The sequence below is a fragment of the Fusarium solani genome (genome assembly GCF_023522795.1).
Source record: "Fusarium solani strain SB1 chromosome Unknown bctg00000004, whole genome shotgun sequence".
Classification (NCBI taxonomy): Eukaryota; Fungi; Ascomycota; class Sordariomycetes; order Hypocreales; family Nectriaceae; genus Fusarium; species Fusarium solani.
The window spans coordinates 643,468-661,658 of record NW_027072152.1 but is presented as its reverse complement, the minus strand read 5'-3'; the positions used below and the strand labels follow the sequence as shown (position 1 = coordinate 661,658).

The 18,191-nt window shown below is 55.4% G+C and overlaps 6 protein-coding genes across 6 annotated transcripts; 3 read left to right on the top strand and 3 right to left on the bottom strand.

Moving 5' to 3' along the window:
- Positions 1 to 1,408: 1,408 nt before the first annotated feature.
- Positions 1,409 to 7,231, top strand: MRS44_007284 (uncharacterized protein; the record flags this gene model as incomplete). Its single annotated transcript, XM_046271245.2, has 2 exons — positions 1,409 to 1,980; positions 2,299 to 7,231. 2 exons carry the CDS (start codon positions 1,409 to 1,411, stop codon positions 7,229 to 7,231), a joined length of 5,505 nt encoding a protein of 1,834 aa, XP_046129184.2.
- Positions 7,232 to 8,626: 1,395 nt separating this feature from the next.
- MRS44_007283 (40S ribosomal protein uS2) lies at positions 8,627 to 9,738 on the bottom strand (the record flags this gene model as incomplete). Its single annotated transcript, XM_046278782.2, has 3 exons — positions 8,627 to 8,895; positions 8,945 to 9,393; positions 9,569 to 9,738. The coding sequence occupies 3 exons, from the start codon at positions 9,736 to 9,738 to the stop codon at positions 8,627 to 8,629; spliced, it is 888 nt and encodes a 295-aa protein (XP_046129185.1).
- A 356-nt stretch (positions 9,739 to 10,094) lies between these two features.
- MRS44_007282 (mitochondrial 37S ribosomal protein uS15m) lies at positions 10,095 to 11,093 on the top strand (the record flags this gene model as incomplete). The annotated part of the gene is made up of 2 exons (XM_046277018.2): positions 10,095 to 10,140; positions 10,192 to 11,093. 2 exons carry the CDS (start codon positions 10,095 to 10,097, stop codon positions 11,091 to 11,093), a joined length of 948 nt encoding a protein of 315 aa, XP_046129186.1.
- A 235-nt stretch (positions 11,094 to 11,328) lies between these two features.
- Positions 11,329 to 12,585, bottom strand: MRS44_007281 (uncharacterized protein; the record flags this gene model as incomplete). Its single annotated transcript, XM_046277019.2, has 4 exons — positions 11,329 to 11,412; positions 11,459 to 12,348; positions 12,395 to 12,483; positions 12,554 to 12,585. The coding sequence occupies 4 exons, from the start codon at positions 12,583 to 12,585 to the stop codon at positions 11,329 to 11,331; spliced, it is 1,095 nt and encodes a 364-aa protein (XP_046129187.1).
- Positions 12,586 to 13,041: 456 nt separating this feature from the next.
- On the top strand, positions 13,042 to 15,019 carry MRS44_007280 (uncharacterized protein; the record flags this gene model as incomplete). Its single annotated transcript, XM_065620471.1, has 3 exons — positions 13,042 to 13,076; positions 13,148 to 13,237; positions 13,366 to 15,019. The coding sequence occupies 3 exons, from the start codon at positions 13,042 to 13,044 to the stop codon at positions 15,017 to 15,019; spliced, it is 1,779 nt and encodes a 592-aa protein (XP_065476543.1).
- A 1,083-nt stretch (positions 15,020 to 16,102) lies between these two features.
- On the bottom strand, positions 16,103 to 17,272 carry MRS44_007279 (uncharacterized protein; the record flags this gene model as incomplete). Its single annotated transcript, XM_046281453.2, has 3 exons — positions 16,103 to 16,393; positions 16,441 to 17,024; positions 17,080 to 17,272. 3 exons carry the CDS (start codon positions 17,270 to 17,272, stop codon positions 16,103 to 16,105), a joined length of 1,068 nt encoding a protein of 355 aa, XP_046129189.1.
- Between the last annotated feature and the right edge of the window lie 919 nt (positions 17,273 to 18,191).

Genomic DNA, 18,191 nt, shown 5'->3' with positions numbered 1-18,191 from the left:
GAGTACAGATGCAGGTACCGAGTACATTGCCTCGACGCTCGCTCTCTCCAACCCATCCCATTCCTGGGGGATATCCGGCTCCGTGGGCCGTCCATGACCCAGCAACATCCATGTTCCGTTAACCAGCATGTGATCTCTTTTGCCTGACCACTGAACAGCAGCATTTTGAGAGGTCAACATACTGTATTCTTTTCTTTTTTTCCTATGCTATTCATGACTGGCAAACAGTTCGTGCAGCACGCCGTCTGCCAGAAACTGTCACCGAGACTGCCAATCAACGGCTTGAACGGGGACCTCGACGGGAGACCGACCCAACTGGCCCACGCGCCATAACCCCTCCCCTGGGTTGCCCTAAAAAGGCCTGGCACTCCATAGCTTATCGTACCAGCTACCTGTTCGCTACAGACATTTGTTAGAGAATGCGGGTAACAGTACACACAAACGTGCCATCGCGTCCCGCCCCACACCCTCTTTCCATGTGCCATCCCAAATGGAAGCGCCAGAGCCCATCTCCCGTCCGTCTTGTCTCTCCCCCGTTATTCGGGTCCAACAGCCTCGCTTTTTCCTTTCTTTTTCCTCTCCCATCTACTCTTTACTTTTTGCTGTTTGAAGAGGGAGGGGGCACTCTTAAGCTGCCGTGTTATTGTTGTGGAAATTCCCTGTTTACTTTGCCCCTCTCCTTGCCAATTTCTCCTATAGCGAGCGTAGCGCAGTCCAGCCAGCATCTGCGTGACTCGATTCCCACCCCCATCCAACCAAATCCTTCTGCCAACCTCTCTCGACTCAGACAAAGGCAGCCAACGCCTCTTGATGGTAACGAAGACTCTCACATACAAGAGCAAACATCGAGTTTATGGCTTCGTCACGTAGGTCCAGGTCCCATTCCATTCTCTCACAATGACATCAGTCCCCTTCCCACATCCAACTTCCCCCCTGCTTGTCAGAAACTCGACCAGGTTTTGGCTTGCTCTGGTAATTACAGACGTGTTACCACGGGCTAGCATAACAGGGCAATCAAACGTTGTTGATGGTGGATGGTCCAAGCAAACACCCGACTCAATCCCCCCATCCATCCCATCATAATCCCCAGCTCGGCCTCGCCGCGTCCTATCGCCTTCTCCCTCCTTTCCTTCTTGGTTGTGCGCAAACAATCACTGTACACTCTTGTCTCTCCTTTCTTCTTTTGGTGTCTCCTTCGTTTTCGGCGCTTAGCCCCTCTCCCCGCGCGCATTGGATCAAATAACCACCACCACCACCTCCTCGACTATGCGCGACGACCTCTCTCACCACTGACACGCTCGCTGCTAACTCAATGCCTTGATCGCCAGCTCCTCTGTCGCTTTGAGCACCGTCAGCTCTGCCCTCTCCTGACGACAGCCAGCGCAGCGCGCGTGAGCGGCCAGTGCTCATGGAGGCCCTGGAGCCTTCGTCCGCAGACCCGCTGCCGCCAGCGTCTGGCCTCAGCGCTCCGCCCCCCGTCCCCATACCCATATCGTCCTCGTCGTCGTCGCGCCCTCCGGTCAAGGATCCGACGTCGACCATCCCGAGCGCTCACTCCGCCGCCGCCGCGTCTTCGACGACTCACCAGCCAAGGTCTGGGATTGTGTCTCCTGTCGACGACCCTGTCACTTCCGTAACCACCACCGCCGCAGCACCCAAGGAAAAGGAAAACTCCAGCCCCAGAGACGCTTCGACGCCGACGCCCAACAACAAGTGGCCGTCGCTCAGGTCCACCACCACCACAACCACGCGCATGCTTCCCCCAATCACCAATGCCGCCCTCGCGAAACCCTTGGTCCCTCTCTCCGAGCGAAGATCTCACCAGAGGAAGCCAACGCCCCGGAGTTTCAAGGACTCGGATTCCGACCTTCAGGGAAGCCTCCCTCGATGGGACATCACCCCAGATGGTGGATCGGCAGGTCGTGAGGGTCGTCAATTCACCGTCGCCAACGTTGGCAACAATGGCCGGATATATCTGAGGTAAGGTTTTGATCGTCTCGTGTTTGTCGTTCTTTTCTGCACCTAGCGCCTCACTTGTCCGACCGACTGGAATGCTGTGTGCCAGCCACATCTCCGCCCCGTCGCTCTCCCTTCCTCCCGCCTCACGGCTTTTGCCCCGAGTGCTTGTGGGGAGACGTCTCGGTCGGGCCCTCGTTGCGATCCGATCCTCTGTCCTGTCGCCTCAGAGATATCACGAAGTTGCTGGCACAGGAACGCTGGCGCTGGTCTCGGACACTCGCACCGACTGACGACTCAGCTTGTCCCCCTGTTCACATATCGCTGACCCTCATTCCGCAGGCCGACTGTTCGCCCTGCCTACCAGCGATGTCCCCAGCCTCAATTCGTATTTCCCATCACTCCGCCCAGCACAGCAGGCTTGGATACCCTCCCCCACAGCAAACCCGTCGAGGACGAGAGCAGTGAGCTTCACATCAGCCAGTTCACGCCAACTCCGGAAGCCACTCCTTTTGACAGCAACCAAGCCTACTTCGAAGCCGACCCCCGGGATCCTCGAAGGTCCGTGAAACACCGACGCGCCCTCTCCGACAGCACGGTCCACGAAGTCTCCGCCGCTAAGGATTCGGACCCTGGGGTTTTCAAAATCGTCATCTCCAAGCCGGGTGATGAGCATCGGCCCCGGACTATGGAAGATTTTGATGCCAGCTCTACACCTCTTCTCGATATCAACATTCCCTCTTGGCGGATAGGTACTCCACGGTTTACCGTCAGAGGCACACCCATGATTCGCGGCTCTTCCTACGCTCCCACAGAGGAGTTTCGCTCCAGTAGCGCCTCGCTGCTGAACCGATCACAGGGCGAGCTTAACAGTTCTCACCCAGATCTAGCGTCGACGAGGCGGCCGAGCTCGTTGGCCGTCCCGGTGTTGCGGTTTTCGCGCAACATGTCCAATACCTCTCCGAACCCCCCTTCTCCTCGAGGGCCCCGGCCCGTTCATCCGACCTACCAGTCGATTCTCAATGTCGAACCCGCCATGTTTGACAACCTCACCTTTAAGCCGGCCTGCGACGATCGAGCCCTGGTCAGATACTCCCCTGCGACCGGAGCTGTCACAGCCGCTACACCACCACGACTCGTTGCGGAAATCACATCACCCAGTTTTCTCGACTATGAACTCATCTCCGATTTCTTCCTGACCTACCGGGCATTTCTCGAATCCGTTGACCTATTACGCATGCTCATTGCCCGGTTACGATGGGCACTGGCACGCGATGACGAAACTGGCATGGTTGTTCGTGTTCGGACATTTGTCGCCCTGAGGCATTGGATTCTCAACTACTTTATGGACGACTTTGTCATTGACTACAATCTCCGGTCAACGTTTTGCGAGTTGTTGAACGACTTTGTGGACGAACTATCGCAGTGTTCTCGATCCCGCAAGGTACAGCTCAAGATTCTTGGAGAGCTCAAGAAATGCTGGCGCAGGGTTTGTGCTCTTTACTGGGATGGCCCCAATTTCGACGATTCTCTCGATGCCGGTGTCCCCATTACGCCTGGTGGCATTGCCGGTCACAGAGATCCTGATTTGGATCCAACCTTCTGGGACCATGACGATGGGGAGCCGCCTCAAATTGAGAGTCTGTTGCCTCTCATGAAGAGCACATGCGAGCGAACAAGTTTCATTGCCGATATCTCCCGGGCTGGCCACGTTGGAGACTCAATCGTCACGGATCCCCGGCCGAGCACCCCTGAGGGCCAGATCACCAGAGATCCCGCCGAGGTGGAATCGCAGGCGTCTCCAATCAGCATGTCGAGTCTGGATATTGTCTCTTGCTCGTTTCCCAACAAGGCCATGCGAGCTACTCATCCTCACCAGACGAATCCACTGGCAGCTCACCCAGTAACAGCGAGCTCTGTCTACAACAATACAGGTCCGATAGCAACGACACCTCGCGCGCTGGTCGGAAAGCGTGTGAGGCCTCAGCCAGCGCACAAGCGTAACAACAGTTTGACCGATTCATTGCGGGAGCACAGCTCTGACAAGATGTCTTTCAAGGACCAGGAGTTCATGATGACTGTTCCCTATGCTGGGAGTCTTGTCCGTGGTAATCTTCTACCCCCTGGCCAGGCATTTGTTGATATCGAGCCCGATGATTTCCCGGCCAGCCAGAGACAAACGGCAACCCTCCACCCGGAGAGTCAGAACTTGGTCAAGGAGAGGATGCCAGCAGGAGCCATGTCTGGTCACGGGATGAAGAAGCTTCTGGGAAGTGTGCGGCGAGCCCTTAGCACCAGAGGCCAGGGGGTGTCTCCTACACCCGGAAGCTTTATTAATGTCAACAATATCGGACCCCGCGGGGCAACGACAAATCGTATTCCTGGAACTGCGGTTGTCCCTCAGAGCAGGCAAAGACCGAATGGATCTCGACCTCCTGTTAGGATTGACTTGCTTGGCGCCGAAGCCGTGGAAGATTTCAAGAAGGCAGTGCGAGAGGAGGCCGCTGCTGAGGCTGAACGCCGCGGCATCACAATGGGATCCCCCAACCCATCTCTCTCGGCGAGAGATGTTGACTACTCAGCTGCCCACATGGACTCGAGCACATTCGATAGCCTGCCGCACAATCACAAACACCGGCCAGTTAGTGACATGGCTATCACCACGGGCAGCAAGTCTATCGTCATCGTTGACGACACGACGCCGTTTGATCCTTTGATGAGGCGAGGGGAGCCTGCCAGTACGACTTCTGTCGAAGCATTTGCCGAAACCTTTAGGCTTACTGGCGCTGATCCCACACCTCCCACCACGCCTCCCACTGCCCCCTCTGCGGGAACTGGAACCCCCAGACGTTCGTCGTATCTACTCAACCAACATGTGGTCCGACCTTCACTCGACGAGGATCCTCTACCACCTTTCGTCCCTGACCTTGATACTCTAGCCCCCGGCAGCAGCGCTCGAGCTTCCGAGGAGCGAAGCCGAGCATCCTTCTCGACGACACACCGCAGTCTCCGTCACTATCCTCCTCTGTCATATAGGGGGGGTCATCGCCGCAACAAATCGACTCGATCGCACCAGTCATTGGCTTCAATTATTCAACGTCGTCGCAGCTCATTCAACAGCACTGTTCGTCAGTCTACGGTCCGAAGCTTTGATGCTACAACAGACTCTGGCGCCTCAATGATGGCACAAGAACCCGAGGTGCCAGTTCCACAACCACTACGAGTTCTTCGACGACGCCCGGGTGGAGATCTGCGAGCTGCGACAAACGTGGGCGAGTTGGACATGGTTTCACTAAGGAGATCGCGATCGGTCGGGTCATTGACAACTTACTCGGAGTCTATCCGGAGTTCATACATCCAGAGCCCTGGTGTGGAATCCTTTGGCAATGGCAAAGTAGTATCCATCGAGTATCATCAGTCCAGAGGCGATGTCTTTTCTCTGGGCCAACTTGCAGAGAAGGCACCGAAGCGAGACCTTTCGCTCTTCAGCACACATTCGTCGAAGCCTGCCATGCGTCCTTCTTTTGAGAAGGAGGCGCAGAAGCTTGCTCAGATTCCGGATGACGATGACGATGGCGGCATCGAGTCAGCCCTGGCCAAGCTCGAGGGCAAGTTGCCTGCGAAGAAGACGTACAGCTTGTCCATGGACCCACAGTCTCCTGGAGGAGTCTTTGACCATCCTCCCGAAATTGACGTGGACATGATGGATCCAGAGGAAGAGGAACGCGAGAAGAGGGATCATCGTGAAAAACTTGTCATCAGGGAGACGTTCATGCTGGATCCCGAAGAGGATGAACCTGAGCCTCTTATTGACTCTCATGACAGCTTCCTAACACCTCAGCGCCAGCGGCCGTTGACCGAGGCTAAGTCATTCTTGTCCGAGACTTCACGAGAATCATACTCGTCCATCCCCATCCTAGACCGAGACTCGAATCCTGGCCGTGCTTGGACCAACATGTCGATCCTCGAAGGTCCCGATGATGATGCAACTCCTCGTGCGCAAAAGACTGTCTTCCCTGAACCGGACTCACAACACGCATCTTTCGATTTCATTGAGAAGACAGACAGCATCGAGGGCATCAAGCCTGGTGATACGGCGCCCACGGTTGATGAAGACCAGTCGTTCCTCGACGACGATAGCGATCTTTCGTCCGAGATGTCGGCTGAGGCCCTTGATTACGAGGAGTTCGAGTCTGGAGACGGTATTTTGCCTCGCGTGAAGCTTCCAGCTCACCCTCTTGGATCTCCAGCGCCTGCTCCCAAGAGGAACCCTCCTTCACCCCCGATGACACTGGTACAAGCTCTCGAGATGTCGCCACCGCAGTCTTTCAAGGTTCCTGAACTGCACGAGACACAAGTCTGGGGCCAGAAGCCTCTTCCTCCGACACCAGAGACCACGCCAACGGCTCCCTACATCCATACCGACGACCAGACTGCGACAACCGAAGCTCTCCGCCTCGCCCCGAAGCCTGATGTTGCTGCCGAATCCGACAAGTACAATGTTCACCTTCCATTCATCTTGGCCTTTGACTCGGAGATTCTTGCTCAGCAGTTCACACTGATTGAGAAGGATGCTCTCAACGAGATTGACTGGAAGGAACTCATCGATATGAACTGGAAGAATGCCGCCTACAGCGATTCTCGTTCATGGGTAGAGTTTCTGCGCAACACTGATGCTCACGGAGTCGATGTTGTCATTGCCCGCTTCAACATCATGGTCAAATGGGCCATCTCTGAGATTGTCCTGACACAGACAGTCGAGGAGAGAGTGCGATGCATCTGCAAGTTCATCCACATCGCAACTCACTGCCGACGTTACCGCAACTTTGCGACCCTGGCGCAGCTCACCATTGCTCTGTCCAGTAACGAGGTCGCTCGTCTGTCGAGGACATGGGCGCATGTGCCCCCTCAGGATGTCAAGACACTACACGACCTCGAGAAGCTGGTGACGCCTATGCGCAACTTTTACAACCTCCGTGCCGAGATGGAGGTTGGCTCCGACTCGGGCTGTATCCCCTTTGTCGGTATCTACACACACGATCTCCTTTACAACGCCCAGCGACCGTCAGAGATTGCTGGCTCACCTACCACGCCCCCCTTGATCAACTTTGAGCGCTGCCGCATTGCTGCTGCGGTCGTGAAGACACTGCTGCGCCTGTTGGAGGCCAGTACTCGGTACAAGTTCCAGCCTATCGAGGGCATCACCGAGAGGTGTCTTTGGATGAGCGCTCTGAGCGATGAGGAGATCCGACGACATTCTGAGATGTTGGAGTAGCCACCTCCACAACCAAACAGCGGCTGTCCGCTTTAACACACCAACACGGGCAACAAATTACGACCTTGATGACTCACCGGCTCAACGGAGTTTCATTTACTTTGTGTTTCATTATTACCACCACAGTACAGAAGTGCATACCCAGCGTGCCTCGACATTATACCCCTCTCTCTATTCATACTCGAATCACACATGCACACACACATCTACACATGACGGGGTCTCTGTTCAAGTTCTAAACCACTATTATCATACATCAGCACAGCATCTGGGACAAAGCAAGGAGTTGGGCACTTTTCTGTTCGTTTATACACACACATGGTTCATGTCTGGGTCCTCAGCTGTTTTTCTGGCTTGGTCATACCCCCTCCGCGCCGCATTACGAGCGCCCGTTTTGAGATTTCCTAATTCACTATTATCACGAAGTGTGCCAAGGGTCTTGTAACCCGGGGGGGTGAGAAAGGGGAAGGGTTGGATTAGGATAGGAGTAATGAGGTTCAAGGGGGGGGAAACATAGGGACTGATGAATGGAATGGGTTATATGAGGGGAGATTAGGAGGAGGGTAAAGGGAATGGTTAGAGAAAGAAAGGATAAGGAAGGCCTTGAAGGCGGAATTGATACCACGTTTACGATGATTATTGGGGGTTGAATTGAGTGTGGTTTGTGATGTGAAACGAGTTTACGGCCGATACAAGCAACAGAAGTTTAATACTCGAGACTTGAAATTGCTTCGAGCATGATGCCAATGAAAGACAGAGCAGTGACTACGACAGACATGACAAGCTACGTGACAGTACGCACAACCTCATGGAGTGGCACCCGTGATCAACTCGGCGAGGCCTCTCTACAACAGACATCACAGGCAAGTATCCACGACACCTTTCATCTTTTTTTCATGGTTTTTAACTCAGCTTGGACGACTCGTATTTAGCTTCTCTCGCATCAAAACCGCAGAACAAAGGCGGGATAACGATCAAGTCCATCCCCCCTGGCGGTACAGGGCTTTCCCTCTCCACCCCTCTCACCCTCACTCTCCCCAACCTTAGGCGAACATACACACGCGAAAGGAAAGGATATGAAAGGGATCAAAGAAAAAAGGGGGGCTAGTATCTTTCCCTCATCAGCACCACCATGGTTGAACCTCAGTCCCAAGATGTTGTTTGTAAAAGTCAGCCAGAGCTTTGTCGAAAAAACGCCGCCGAATAGTTTGATTGAACCACTTTCGCCATTGTTTCTCCTGCCCGTCACACGTATGCGAACAAGGCAACCGTTCCCTAATTTTTTTTTGTTCTTCACCACTCAATGTCGGCGGGAGGCAGGTAATCAACCTCTGCGCCTCCATGTCCAGCAGCAGCAGCGTTAACCTCCTCGTTGTCGCCAGGAGCCTCGTTACCCTACCACGTGGTCTCCTTGGCAGCCTCGCCGGTGGCGGCGGGAGCAGCGGAAGCAGCCCACTCGGTGGTGGCGGGAGCGGCACCCCACTCGTCACCGGCAGCGCCGTCCCAGCCGGTACCGGTGGCACCAGCGAAGCCAGCGGCGGGAGCCTCCCAGTCACCACCAGTACCAGCGAAGCCGGACTCGATGGCAGCGGGGCCCTCCTCCTCGACGCCGGGGGCCTTCTCCTCCTCGACCTTCTCCTCGGCCTCGGCCTCGGGGTCGCGGTCTGCGACATGTTAGTGGATGTGAGTAGACACTAGGAACAGAAAACATACAGAAGTAGAGATCGACCATGACGTCCCAGGGGGTCTCGCGGCTGTAGATGGTGCCGCGGAGGCGGAGGACCTCACGGGCGAGCATCCACCAGATGCAGCCGATGGCGTGGCGACCCTTGTTGTTGGTGGGGATGGCAACGTCGACGTACTCGGTGGGGGAGTCAGTGTCGGCGAGGGCAATGACGGGGATGTTGACGTAGGAAGCCTCCTTGATGGCCTGGGCGTCGGTGCGAGGGTCGGTGACGACGATCAGACGGGGCTCCTTGAAGGAGCGGGTGATGTAGTTGGTGAAGGAACCGGGGGTGAAGCGACCGGCGATGGCAGTGGCACCAGTGTGGGACGCGAACTTGAGGACGGCACGCTGACCGTAGGGACGGGCAGAGATGACACAGACATCGGCGGGGTTGTCGATGGCGGCGATGATGCGGGCGGCCAGGACAATCTTCTCCCTGTGAAGACGGTGGTGTTAGCGATTGTGCGAAAATTGGTGGTGTTTTTCGAGATTCTGTGCCCCTCCTCCGGATAGCTTCAGCTCGCAAATGTCCAATCCTCCCGGTCGCGTCGCTTCCAATTATGCCTCCAGAAATCTCCCGAATTCATCGCAGAGTGAAATCAAAAACGTACCAGGTCTTGCCGACGTTGAGGACGTTGACACCGTCGGCACGGGTCTTCCAGAGGTAGTTCTCCATGTGAACCTGGAGGTTCTTGCTACCCAGGTGGCACTGGGCAGCCAGGAGCATCTCAATGTCCTGGCTGGTGGCGTTGAAGATGGAGGGCAGGTTGGAGGGGGCCATCTTGACGGATTTGTCGGTCTGTCTTCCTGGGGAGGTGGGAGGGTTGAGGGAAGAAGGTTGCGTCGTGATGTTTTTTCGTAGAGTCGCAAAAGTTCGCGACGGGAATTTGTGACCCCAAAATGTGTGGGTGGTGCAAAGCCCTGATGGCCCTGGCGAGGCTAGGCCGCTTAGGGCCTAGTACAGCGATATGAGATCGAGGTGCGGTATCTCCACGTGATGATAGCACTAGTCCGTTTTGGTGACAGCCCGCCTTTGTTCGGCATCGGCCGTTGGATGATGGGAAAATTTGGGGCGAGGCTTTGGACGTCAATTCATCAGTCTCTATAGTAAAGCAGCAGCAGATTGATGCTTCCACCATGCCCCCCAGAATAACGGCGCTGCCGCGCCTAGGCTCCTTGAACCGTACGTTTCATTGGGACAATTGGCCCCCCTCAATGCTGATCAATTGAGCAGTCTGCCTCCGACCGGCCGCGAAGCCCGCAACACCAAACTTCCTCCCCATCGTCCAGACGGCAAACCTCTCCTTGCGCGAGAAGAAGCGCAAGGCAAAGCAGGATCCATACCGATGGGCTCAGGCGCAGCAGCGAAAGGCGGCCAATGTGGAAAGGCGTGAGGAGCTCCAGCGGGAGCGGGAGGAGGCTTGGGGTGACCCCATCAAGGGCCGGACGACTCCCTTCCTCGAGTCCCTTGACTCGGCCGGTCAGAATACCACGAGCCAGGTCGCCCCGAGTGCAGAGGGTGCTGCTCCCCAGGAGCTGCCGACGTCTCCCGAAATCCTAAACCATTTCCTCTCTAAGTGGGAGCTCGAAGAGGCTATCCAGCAAGGACAGACCCTCACTAAGCCCATGGTTGGCATGGTTGAATCACAGATTGAGCCCGGGACTGAGGAGGACAAGATGAAGCAATATGAGCAGCGTCACCAAAAGGCTGTCGAGGCTCTCCGCCGCATCACCTCCCTCGAAAACAGCAGCGCCAAGGATCGCTTCCACGCCAACGTGCGGCGGATCGTCGCCGAGTTTGGCCGTCACAACACCGACAAGGTGCTCAAGCCCAAGGCCCTGTCCATCACGCCCAACGAGTTGCCCATGGCGCCGCGATCAGGCCCCGACACGGGCAGCTCTGAGGTGCAGATCGCTATCCTGACGGCCAAGATCCGCACCCTCTCCCAGGCGCTGGAGATCAACCGCGGCTACAAGGACAAGCACAACAAGCGCAACCTGCGACTCTTGTTGCACAGGCGGCAGAAGCTGCTCAAGTACATGGACCGCAAGGAGAGGGGGAGTGAGCGCTGGACAAACATGATTGAGAAGCTGGGCCTCACGCCTGCGACCTGGAAGAACCAGATCTCGCTGTAAGAAAAAGAAGAGGAAACGGCTGTCCTGTCTTTGTAGAATAACGTGTTTCTCTCTATGTACAATACAAGCCACCTGAAAGAACGAAGCGAACGATGCCGCCTTTTGCATCAACCTATCTTTGCCCATTTGCGCCAGTGTCGGAACGAGTCCGTTGCCATTAAGACTCAACAGTTTGCTGCTATACTACACAAAATCATGCTAGAAAAGAGACTCGGGGTGTGCTAAATCGAGGAAATCAGAAGACGGAGATGTAGTTGCCAATGCGCTCCTTCTGGTTCTGAGCTATGCACTCGGCGATCCAGGTAATGTTGCGGATTTCCTGGGATTTGTTAGTGACTGAGTTGAGATGAAAAGGGAAGACTCACCTGTTCCCTTAGCTTCACCCAAGCATAGACAATAGCGTGAGTGAACTGCCTGGTAAAGGCGTTCTTGGAAATCTCCATCTCCTTCTGGTAGAACATGTCTTCCAGGGTTCGACCCTCACTGGAACCGCCGCCCATGTTGCCAGGTCCTGATGGGCCACCGCCGACTGAGAGGGCGTCAAAGAAGGTCTTGTAGTCGTGAACACCGTCCACGGCGAGACGAACACCCTCAGGGTCGTCAGCTCGGGAGAGCATCAGGGTTCCCTCAGGGTACAGCTTGCCAAAGCTGGGGTAGAGCTTCTTACGATCCTGCTTGGACAGTTCAGTGCCGAAGGAGTTGAGAGTAATGTTGATGGCTCGGCGGTCAGCCTCGAAATTGAGAATCTCAGACATGACCTCGGCGGTGGGAGTACCGGCCATGTCAGGGTGAGTGTTGACAAAGTTGTAAAAGTCCTCGAGGTAGTTCTTGTAGAGAGTGTTTCGGACAATCTCAATGTTGAGCTCATCAAGGTCCTGGTGGCTCAGACTGCCCTTGAAGTAGGGAGCGAGAGGGGTCTCGATGAGCACGCTGTTGTAGAGCTCCTCAATGTTGGTGGCAACGCAGAGGACGGGCATAGTCTCGAACCAGCCGAGAGGGTGGCATCGCTCAAGGAGCTCGCGGGTGTCGCGCTCGTGAAGGGTGCCAGTGATGAGAAGGGCGACGTTGTCAATCATGTAGCCGTAGGTGACGTAGTCCATGAAGGTGGCAAGCGATCCAACCGCATTAGCACGAACATATCGGAATTCTGAGATGAGCTTGTCGGTGGTCTTGGCTGCGAGGGCGGACGTCGAAGGGTTAGGAGGGAGAGAGGCGAGAAAGTCGCCATAAGCAGGGCCGAGCTGAAGCTTGAGATCTGGGCAAGTTAGAAGAGGGCATCGTTAATGAGATGATATGCATACCATCGATGGTCTCGCATTGCGTCAGGTTGTTGTAGGCAGGGCCAGTGAGCAGACTGTTGCGGTAGCCGCGGACAATGCCCTCGACGTAGCTGTTGGCCAGGGTTAGTCTCCATCTCAGCTTCGTGTATCATGGAGCTCCTAGCTCGGAGTAGGACGCACCCGTTGTTGACGTTGAAGAGAAGGCCCTCCATCTTGTCAATTATTCGTCGCGATTCGTTCGACTCGAGATTATCGCGTGTAAGAAGATAAAGACGGCTGCGTGGGTCGTGAGATGGTTAGAGTCGATCGTCAAAGTTGGTCGCCTAGCATTCCCAAGCCTTGGAGCGACGACGCAAGCTGGAGCGTCGCGAACGTCGACACGTGAGTGGCCAGGAGGCTGGGCACAGGTACGTACCTGCGACCCGCCCGGAACATAGTAGCACCGCTGTCCGTGGACCTGCATCCCACTTTCTGCGCCTGCAACCAAAGACCAAAAAATTTGAGTGGAGACTTTGGAGCTTCCAACTGAAATTTTTCCATCGCAAGCACCTCGCACTTTCCTTTCGCAGCCTCGCACAACGGAACGGGATTGTGCCTCGTGAGGAAGCAACGACGCCAATCGACCAGCGCGAGAACATCGGGGAGGAGCCCATACACCCACATTCACAATGTCGCTCTTTGTGCTTGCAGAGACGCCGGCAGGGTAAGTCGCGACCTGAAGAACTCGGAAGGAGCGAGCTGTACTCGAGACGCGGATGGGCTAACAATTGGCAGCTACGGCCTGTTCAAGGCCACCGACAAGAAGATGCTGAAGAACGAGGAACTCGCAGCCGAGTTGGGACGTCCTGAAAAGGTCGTTGAGATGTGAGTCTCCTTTTTATCCTGTCATTGCCAGCGATTGAACAGCACACGATGTCTTCTCTACGAGACTGGGTGTCCAGCAGATGGCAAGTAACACAAGCCACGGTCGCTAACACCATATTCTCCTCCAGGCTCAAGCTCAAGAAGTTCGTCAAGTTCGACAGCGCTGCCACCGCTCTCGAAGAAGCCGCCGCGCTCAAGGATGGCAAGGTCCCTGAGCTGCTCACCGCGCTCCTCGAGGACCTCAAGTCCGAGAAGAAGGCTTCGCTCGCCGTCGCCGACATGAAGCTGGGCACGGCCATCTCCAACCTGCCTGCGCTCAACATCTCTCCCGTCTCGGGTTCCAACACGATGGATCTGTTCCGTGGCATTCGTGGCTCGCTCTCCAGCCTCATTCCTGGTCTTGTTGAGGAAAACTTTGACCGCATGGCTCTGGGTCTGTCTCACTCCATGTCGCGCCACAAGCTCAAGTTCTCGGCCGACAAGGTCGACTCCATGATCATCCAGGCCATCAAGCTCCTCGACGATCTCGACAAGGAGCTCAACGTCTACGCCATGCGAACCAAGGAGTGGTACGGCTGGCACTTCCCTGAGATGGCCAAGATCCTCAACGACAACCTGGCCTATGCCCGTGTCATCCTCGCTGTCGGCATGCGCACCAACATTTCCGAAAGCGACCTCTCCGAGATCCTGCCTGAGGAGATCGAGGCGGCCATCAAGGCCGCTGCCGAGATCAGCATGGGTACTGAGATTACCGAGGAGGATCTTGACAACATCAAGCTGCTGGCTGACCAGGTCATTGTCTACTCCAACTACCGAACCCAGCTGTCCTCGTACCTCGAGAACCGTATGCGCGCCATTGCCCCCAACCTGACTGCCCTCGTCGGCTACCTCGTTGGTGCCCGCCTCATCGCCCACGCTGGCTCCCTCATCAACCTGGCCAAGTCCCCTGGTTCCACCATTCAAATTCTCGGTGCCGAGAAGGCTCTGTTCCGCGCCCTCAAGACCAAGCACGACACACCCAAGTATGGTCTCATCTACCACTCGTCGCTCATCGGCCAGGCCAACGGCCGAAACAAGGGTAAGATCGCCCGTATGCTGTCTGCCAAGGCTGCTCTGGGTCTGCGCGTCGATGCTCTCGGCGAGTTCGAGGACGACGTCGACGACGAGGAGCGCGCCATCCTTGGTCTCAGCAACCGCATCAAGCTCGAGAACCATCTCCGAAAGCTCGAGGGCAAGCCCCTTCTGCCCAAGGGCACCAACGTCACCCCCTCCGGTGAGATTGTTGGCGCTGGTCAGTTCACTCTCAAGGAGACTCGCCGATACAACGGCGACGCCGACGGTGTCGATGAGGAGGCCGCCAATGGTACCACTCCTGCCAAGAAGAGCAAGAAGTCCAAGAAGCTCATTGAGGAGGTTGAGGATGAGGAGATGAAGGATGCTGAGGAGAGCGATGAGGAGGAGGCTGCCACCACCACCCCTGCCAAGCCCAAGAAGCTGTCGGAAGCCGACTACGAGCGCCTTGCTGCCGAGGCCGGTCTCTCGGTCAAGAAGTTCAAGCGCAAGTACGAGCGAGGCGACGTTGAGCTCAACGATGACGGCACACCCAAGGTGTTCAGCAAGAAGGAGCTCAAGAAGCTGCGCAAGGCCGAGGAGAAGTCGACACCTTCCAAGGAGGCTGCCCCCGAGAGCAAGAAGAAGCGCAAGCACGACGACTCAGAAGACGAGGCCGAGCCCAAGAAGGAGAAGAAGCAGAAGAAGAAGAAGCGCCACTCTGATGCTTAGGTGCCATCGAGGAAAAAGTCACAGCTCACGCTGCGGCGACGCTGAATCAGACACGGAGGCGGGATTGCAAGACTTAATCGTCGGCGTCCCCCTTGCTTCACTCTTACTCGTCTGGACACTGACGACGGACCATCCCCAAACAAAACAAGAGAGCGCGACGAAAAGCACTAGAAAATGATTGGACGGTTCCCGATGTGTAGTTATATGATACCTGAGAGACTCCTGGCTGGCAGCTTCTGCCAGCGGGCACCTTGTTTCCTGGCTGGCTGGCGTTTGGGCGGAGGGGCATATTGGCGTGATTGGTTTTAGTCACTGTTGTTTCTTTTTTCGTATTTTCTCCAATCCTCTGCCTATTCCAATCTCGCTGGAGTAGATTTGCGGACTTTGAAGGAGGGGGAACAGAAGATGCCGTGTATCTTATGGATAGCAGATGGGAATTAGAAGAGAAACTATTAAGTTCAGATTGCAGTTTGAAGTGCTTGTCACGAAGTGAGTGATAGTATGAGTTGGTATAAACATTGTTGTAGGGACATCACAGTAAGCAGCATCACGGTGATACCAGAAGCATAGCGCAAACGAGTTTGATAATGTACGTAACGATCGGGGTATCCTCCATAACATAAACCACGGCATAATCTCATGATCCTGGTGACTTGGTCTTCATTAAAGACTGCTCTATCGAGCACATCTGGGTATCCCACCTCAAAACCATACCCAAGCCACCCCATCCTCCACATAAAGAAAACAGAGTAAAATACATACATCAGAAGTTTAAAAAGTCAAGGCGCGCGATTTTCGGTTGTCGAGGAGGGTATCGAAAGGCAAAACACGACGCAGGCGTAGCAGAAACAAGTCGTAACAAATCATGGGATTGAAGGGCAACGCTCGAGCATCTCCGCTGCAACGGGAGATGTAGCGCTGCTGCTGTTGAAGACGAGAAGAGAGCAGCGGGAGCAATGCTTCTGAAATCAAGTAGACCAGGCTAAACCCCATCGAAGGGAAATCCTTAAGCGTTAGCCAACCATTGCCTCCACGTTTGCTAGAAAGAGAAGACACACGAGGTGAGGGGAGAAGATCCATGGCTTAGATGTTCTCCACGACGCGAGCGTGCATGGCTTGTTGGAAACCTGGGTCCTGACCTCCAAAGTCTTGGTAGCTGCCCTCGGCCGGGGCGCTGCTGGACTCGCCGGTCGGGTTGGCGGCCACGGCGGCGTTGAGGGCGTTGCCCATGGTCTGGTTCGCGGCGGGCAGGAAGATGACCTTGCTGTTGGCCGACTTGGCCATGGCTTGCATGGCCTCGAGGTATCGGATCTGCATGGCGGGAGCAGAGCTGAGGATGTCGGCAGCTTGACGCATAAGCTTGGCGGATTCGACCTGGTTTTGTTAGCAGGTGTTGGTTTAAGGAGAGCAATGTCACCTACCTCAGCCTTGGCGGCAATAATCTTGCTTTCACCGATACGCTTGCTCTGAGCGGCCATGGAAAGCGACTCCTGCAGCTCCTGGCTGAAAATAATGTCCTTGATGAGCATGCTCTCGACCTGAACACCCCATCCAGCGGCGACATCCTCAATGATCTCTCCAATCGACTGGGCAATCTCCTCTCGACGCTCAATAACATCCTGAAGAACACGAGCACCAACGACGTGGCGAAGTGTGGTCTGAGTACGCTCCATGAGGGCCTGGCGAACGTTGTTGATGCCGAAAGCAGCCTTGTGGGGAGCCACGATGTGGTAGTAGATGACCGAGGTGAGACGCAGGGTGACGTTGTCCTTGGTCATGCAAATCTGCTCGGGGACCTCTGCGGTCTGAATCTTGACGTCGATCTGGATGATCCTCTCGCTGAGAGGGTTAATGTTGACCAGGCCGGGGTCGACGGCCTTGTAGAACTTTCCAAACTTGGTGACGAGACCGACGTTGCCCTGGTGGACTTCCTTGAAGGGGTTGGGGCAGATGATACAGCAAGGGATGGCGCCCATGGTTCCGATGACAACACCAAGAGTATCCTCTGCAAATAGTCAGTTTGGAGGGGTTTGGTAATGAGGTTATTGAAGGTTACGTACTCATCCGGGCGTACCAGCCATCGGGGGTGACATTATCTTCGACAACTCTAGCGTAGCTACGCTGGAGATCCTCCTTCTTGGGAGGTACGACAGCCATCTTGTGCTGGGCCTGGAAGCCTCCGTTACCCTCAGCAGGGGCGGGAGCCTTGGAGGATGAACCTCCGCCGTTGAGCATTCCGTCTGTAGAAGACATTGTGAGATTACGTCAAACGTCTAGTTGTATGTACCGATGTAGTTTGTGTAAGTGTAATCAGAAAGCACTCGTGGATTCAGTGTAAAAGAAGAAAGATGATGGTGTCACCAAGTTTCTGGGGGTGGGGAAGACGTGTTATTTAATCTCATCTCAATCACGCTGTTCCTTCGTTTGCGGGTTGCGTGCGCCCAGAAGAGCCAAGTCCTGGGGTGACGTCGACGTCGCTGGCAGGAGCACCCGACACAACCTGAGCTTCATCCTGCGCTGCAGGGAGCTTTCTCGGTACGTACTGATTTTCGAGCACAGGTGATGAGCGATCAACCCCACTTTGTTGTGGAGCCTGCGTGGCATTGCAGGCCGGGACCTGTCGGCACACATGTCAAGGCCCGCTTTATTCCCCAATGGAGTCCCATGATTGGTGAGAGGAGAAGCTCGTGCGGGGCAAGGGTTTGATCTTTCGACCAGGCTTCAACAGAGGAAAGAGCTACCCCCAGGGCGAGACCGCCCAGGTATCAAGAGATACGATCAATGCGAGAAGCAAAAAGGTGGTGGTCTTACCTCAAACAGCCTTTTTTACCTAGCACACGACGCCCTTTGGAACCGATATTCCCTCATATTTGAGCGGATAGCTCGGGATACGGCACATTGAATTTGTGGGAATAACGTGACAAGGCTTGTTTCCTTTACACCATGGCCAAGAGTACCAAGACCCTTGGTCGCTCGGTCTGTCGCGCACCCGGTAACGATGAGCGCTGCTAGTCTGTCTGTTGGTCATTGTCGCAACCATCATCAGCCATTCCAATTCATCGCTTCTTTCCGGCGATTCCTCTTTGAAGGATCGGGATAGCGGGTGTTGAGCCGTCGTATTCGACTCAGCCTCCGCGAAATGCGCTCATGGCGCTACAAAACATGCAGGGAC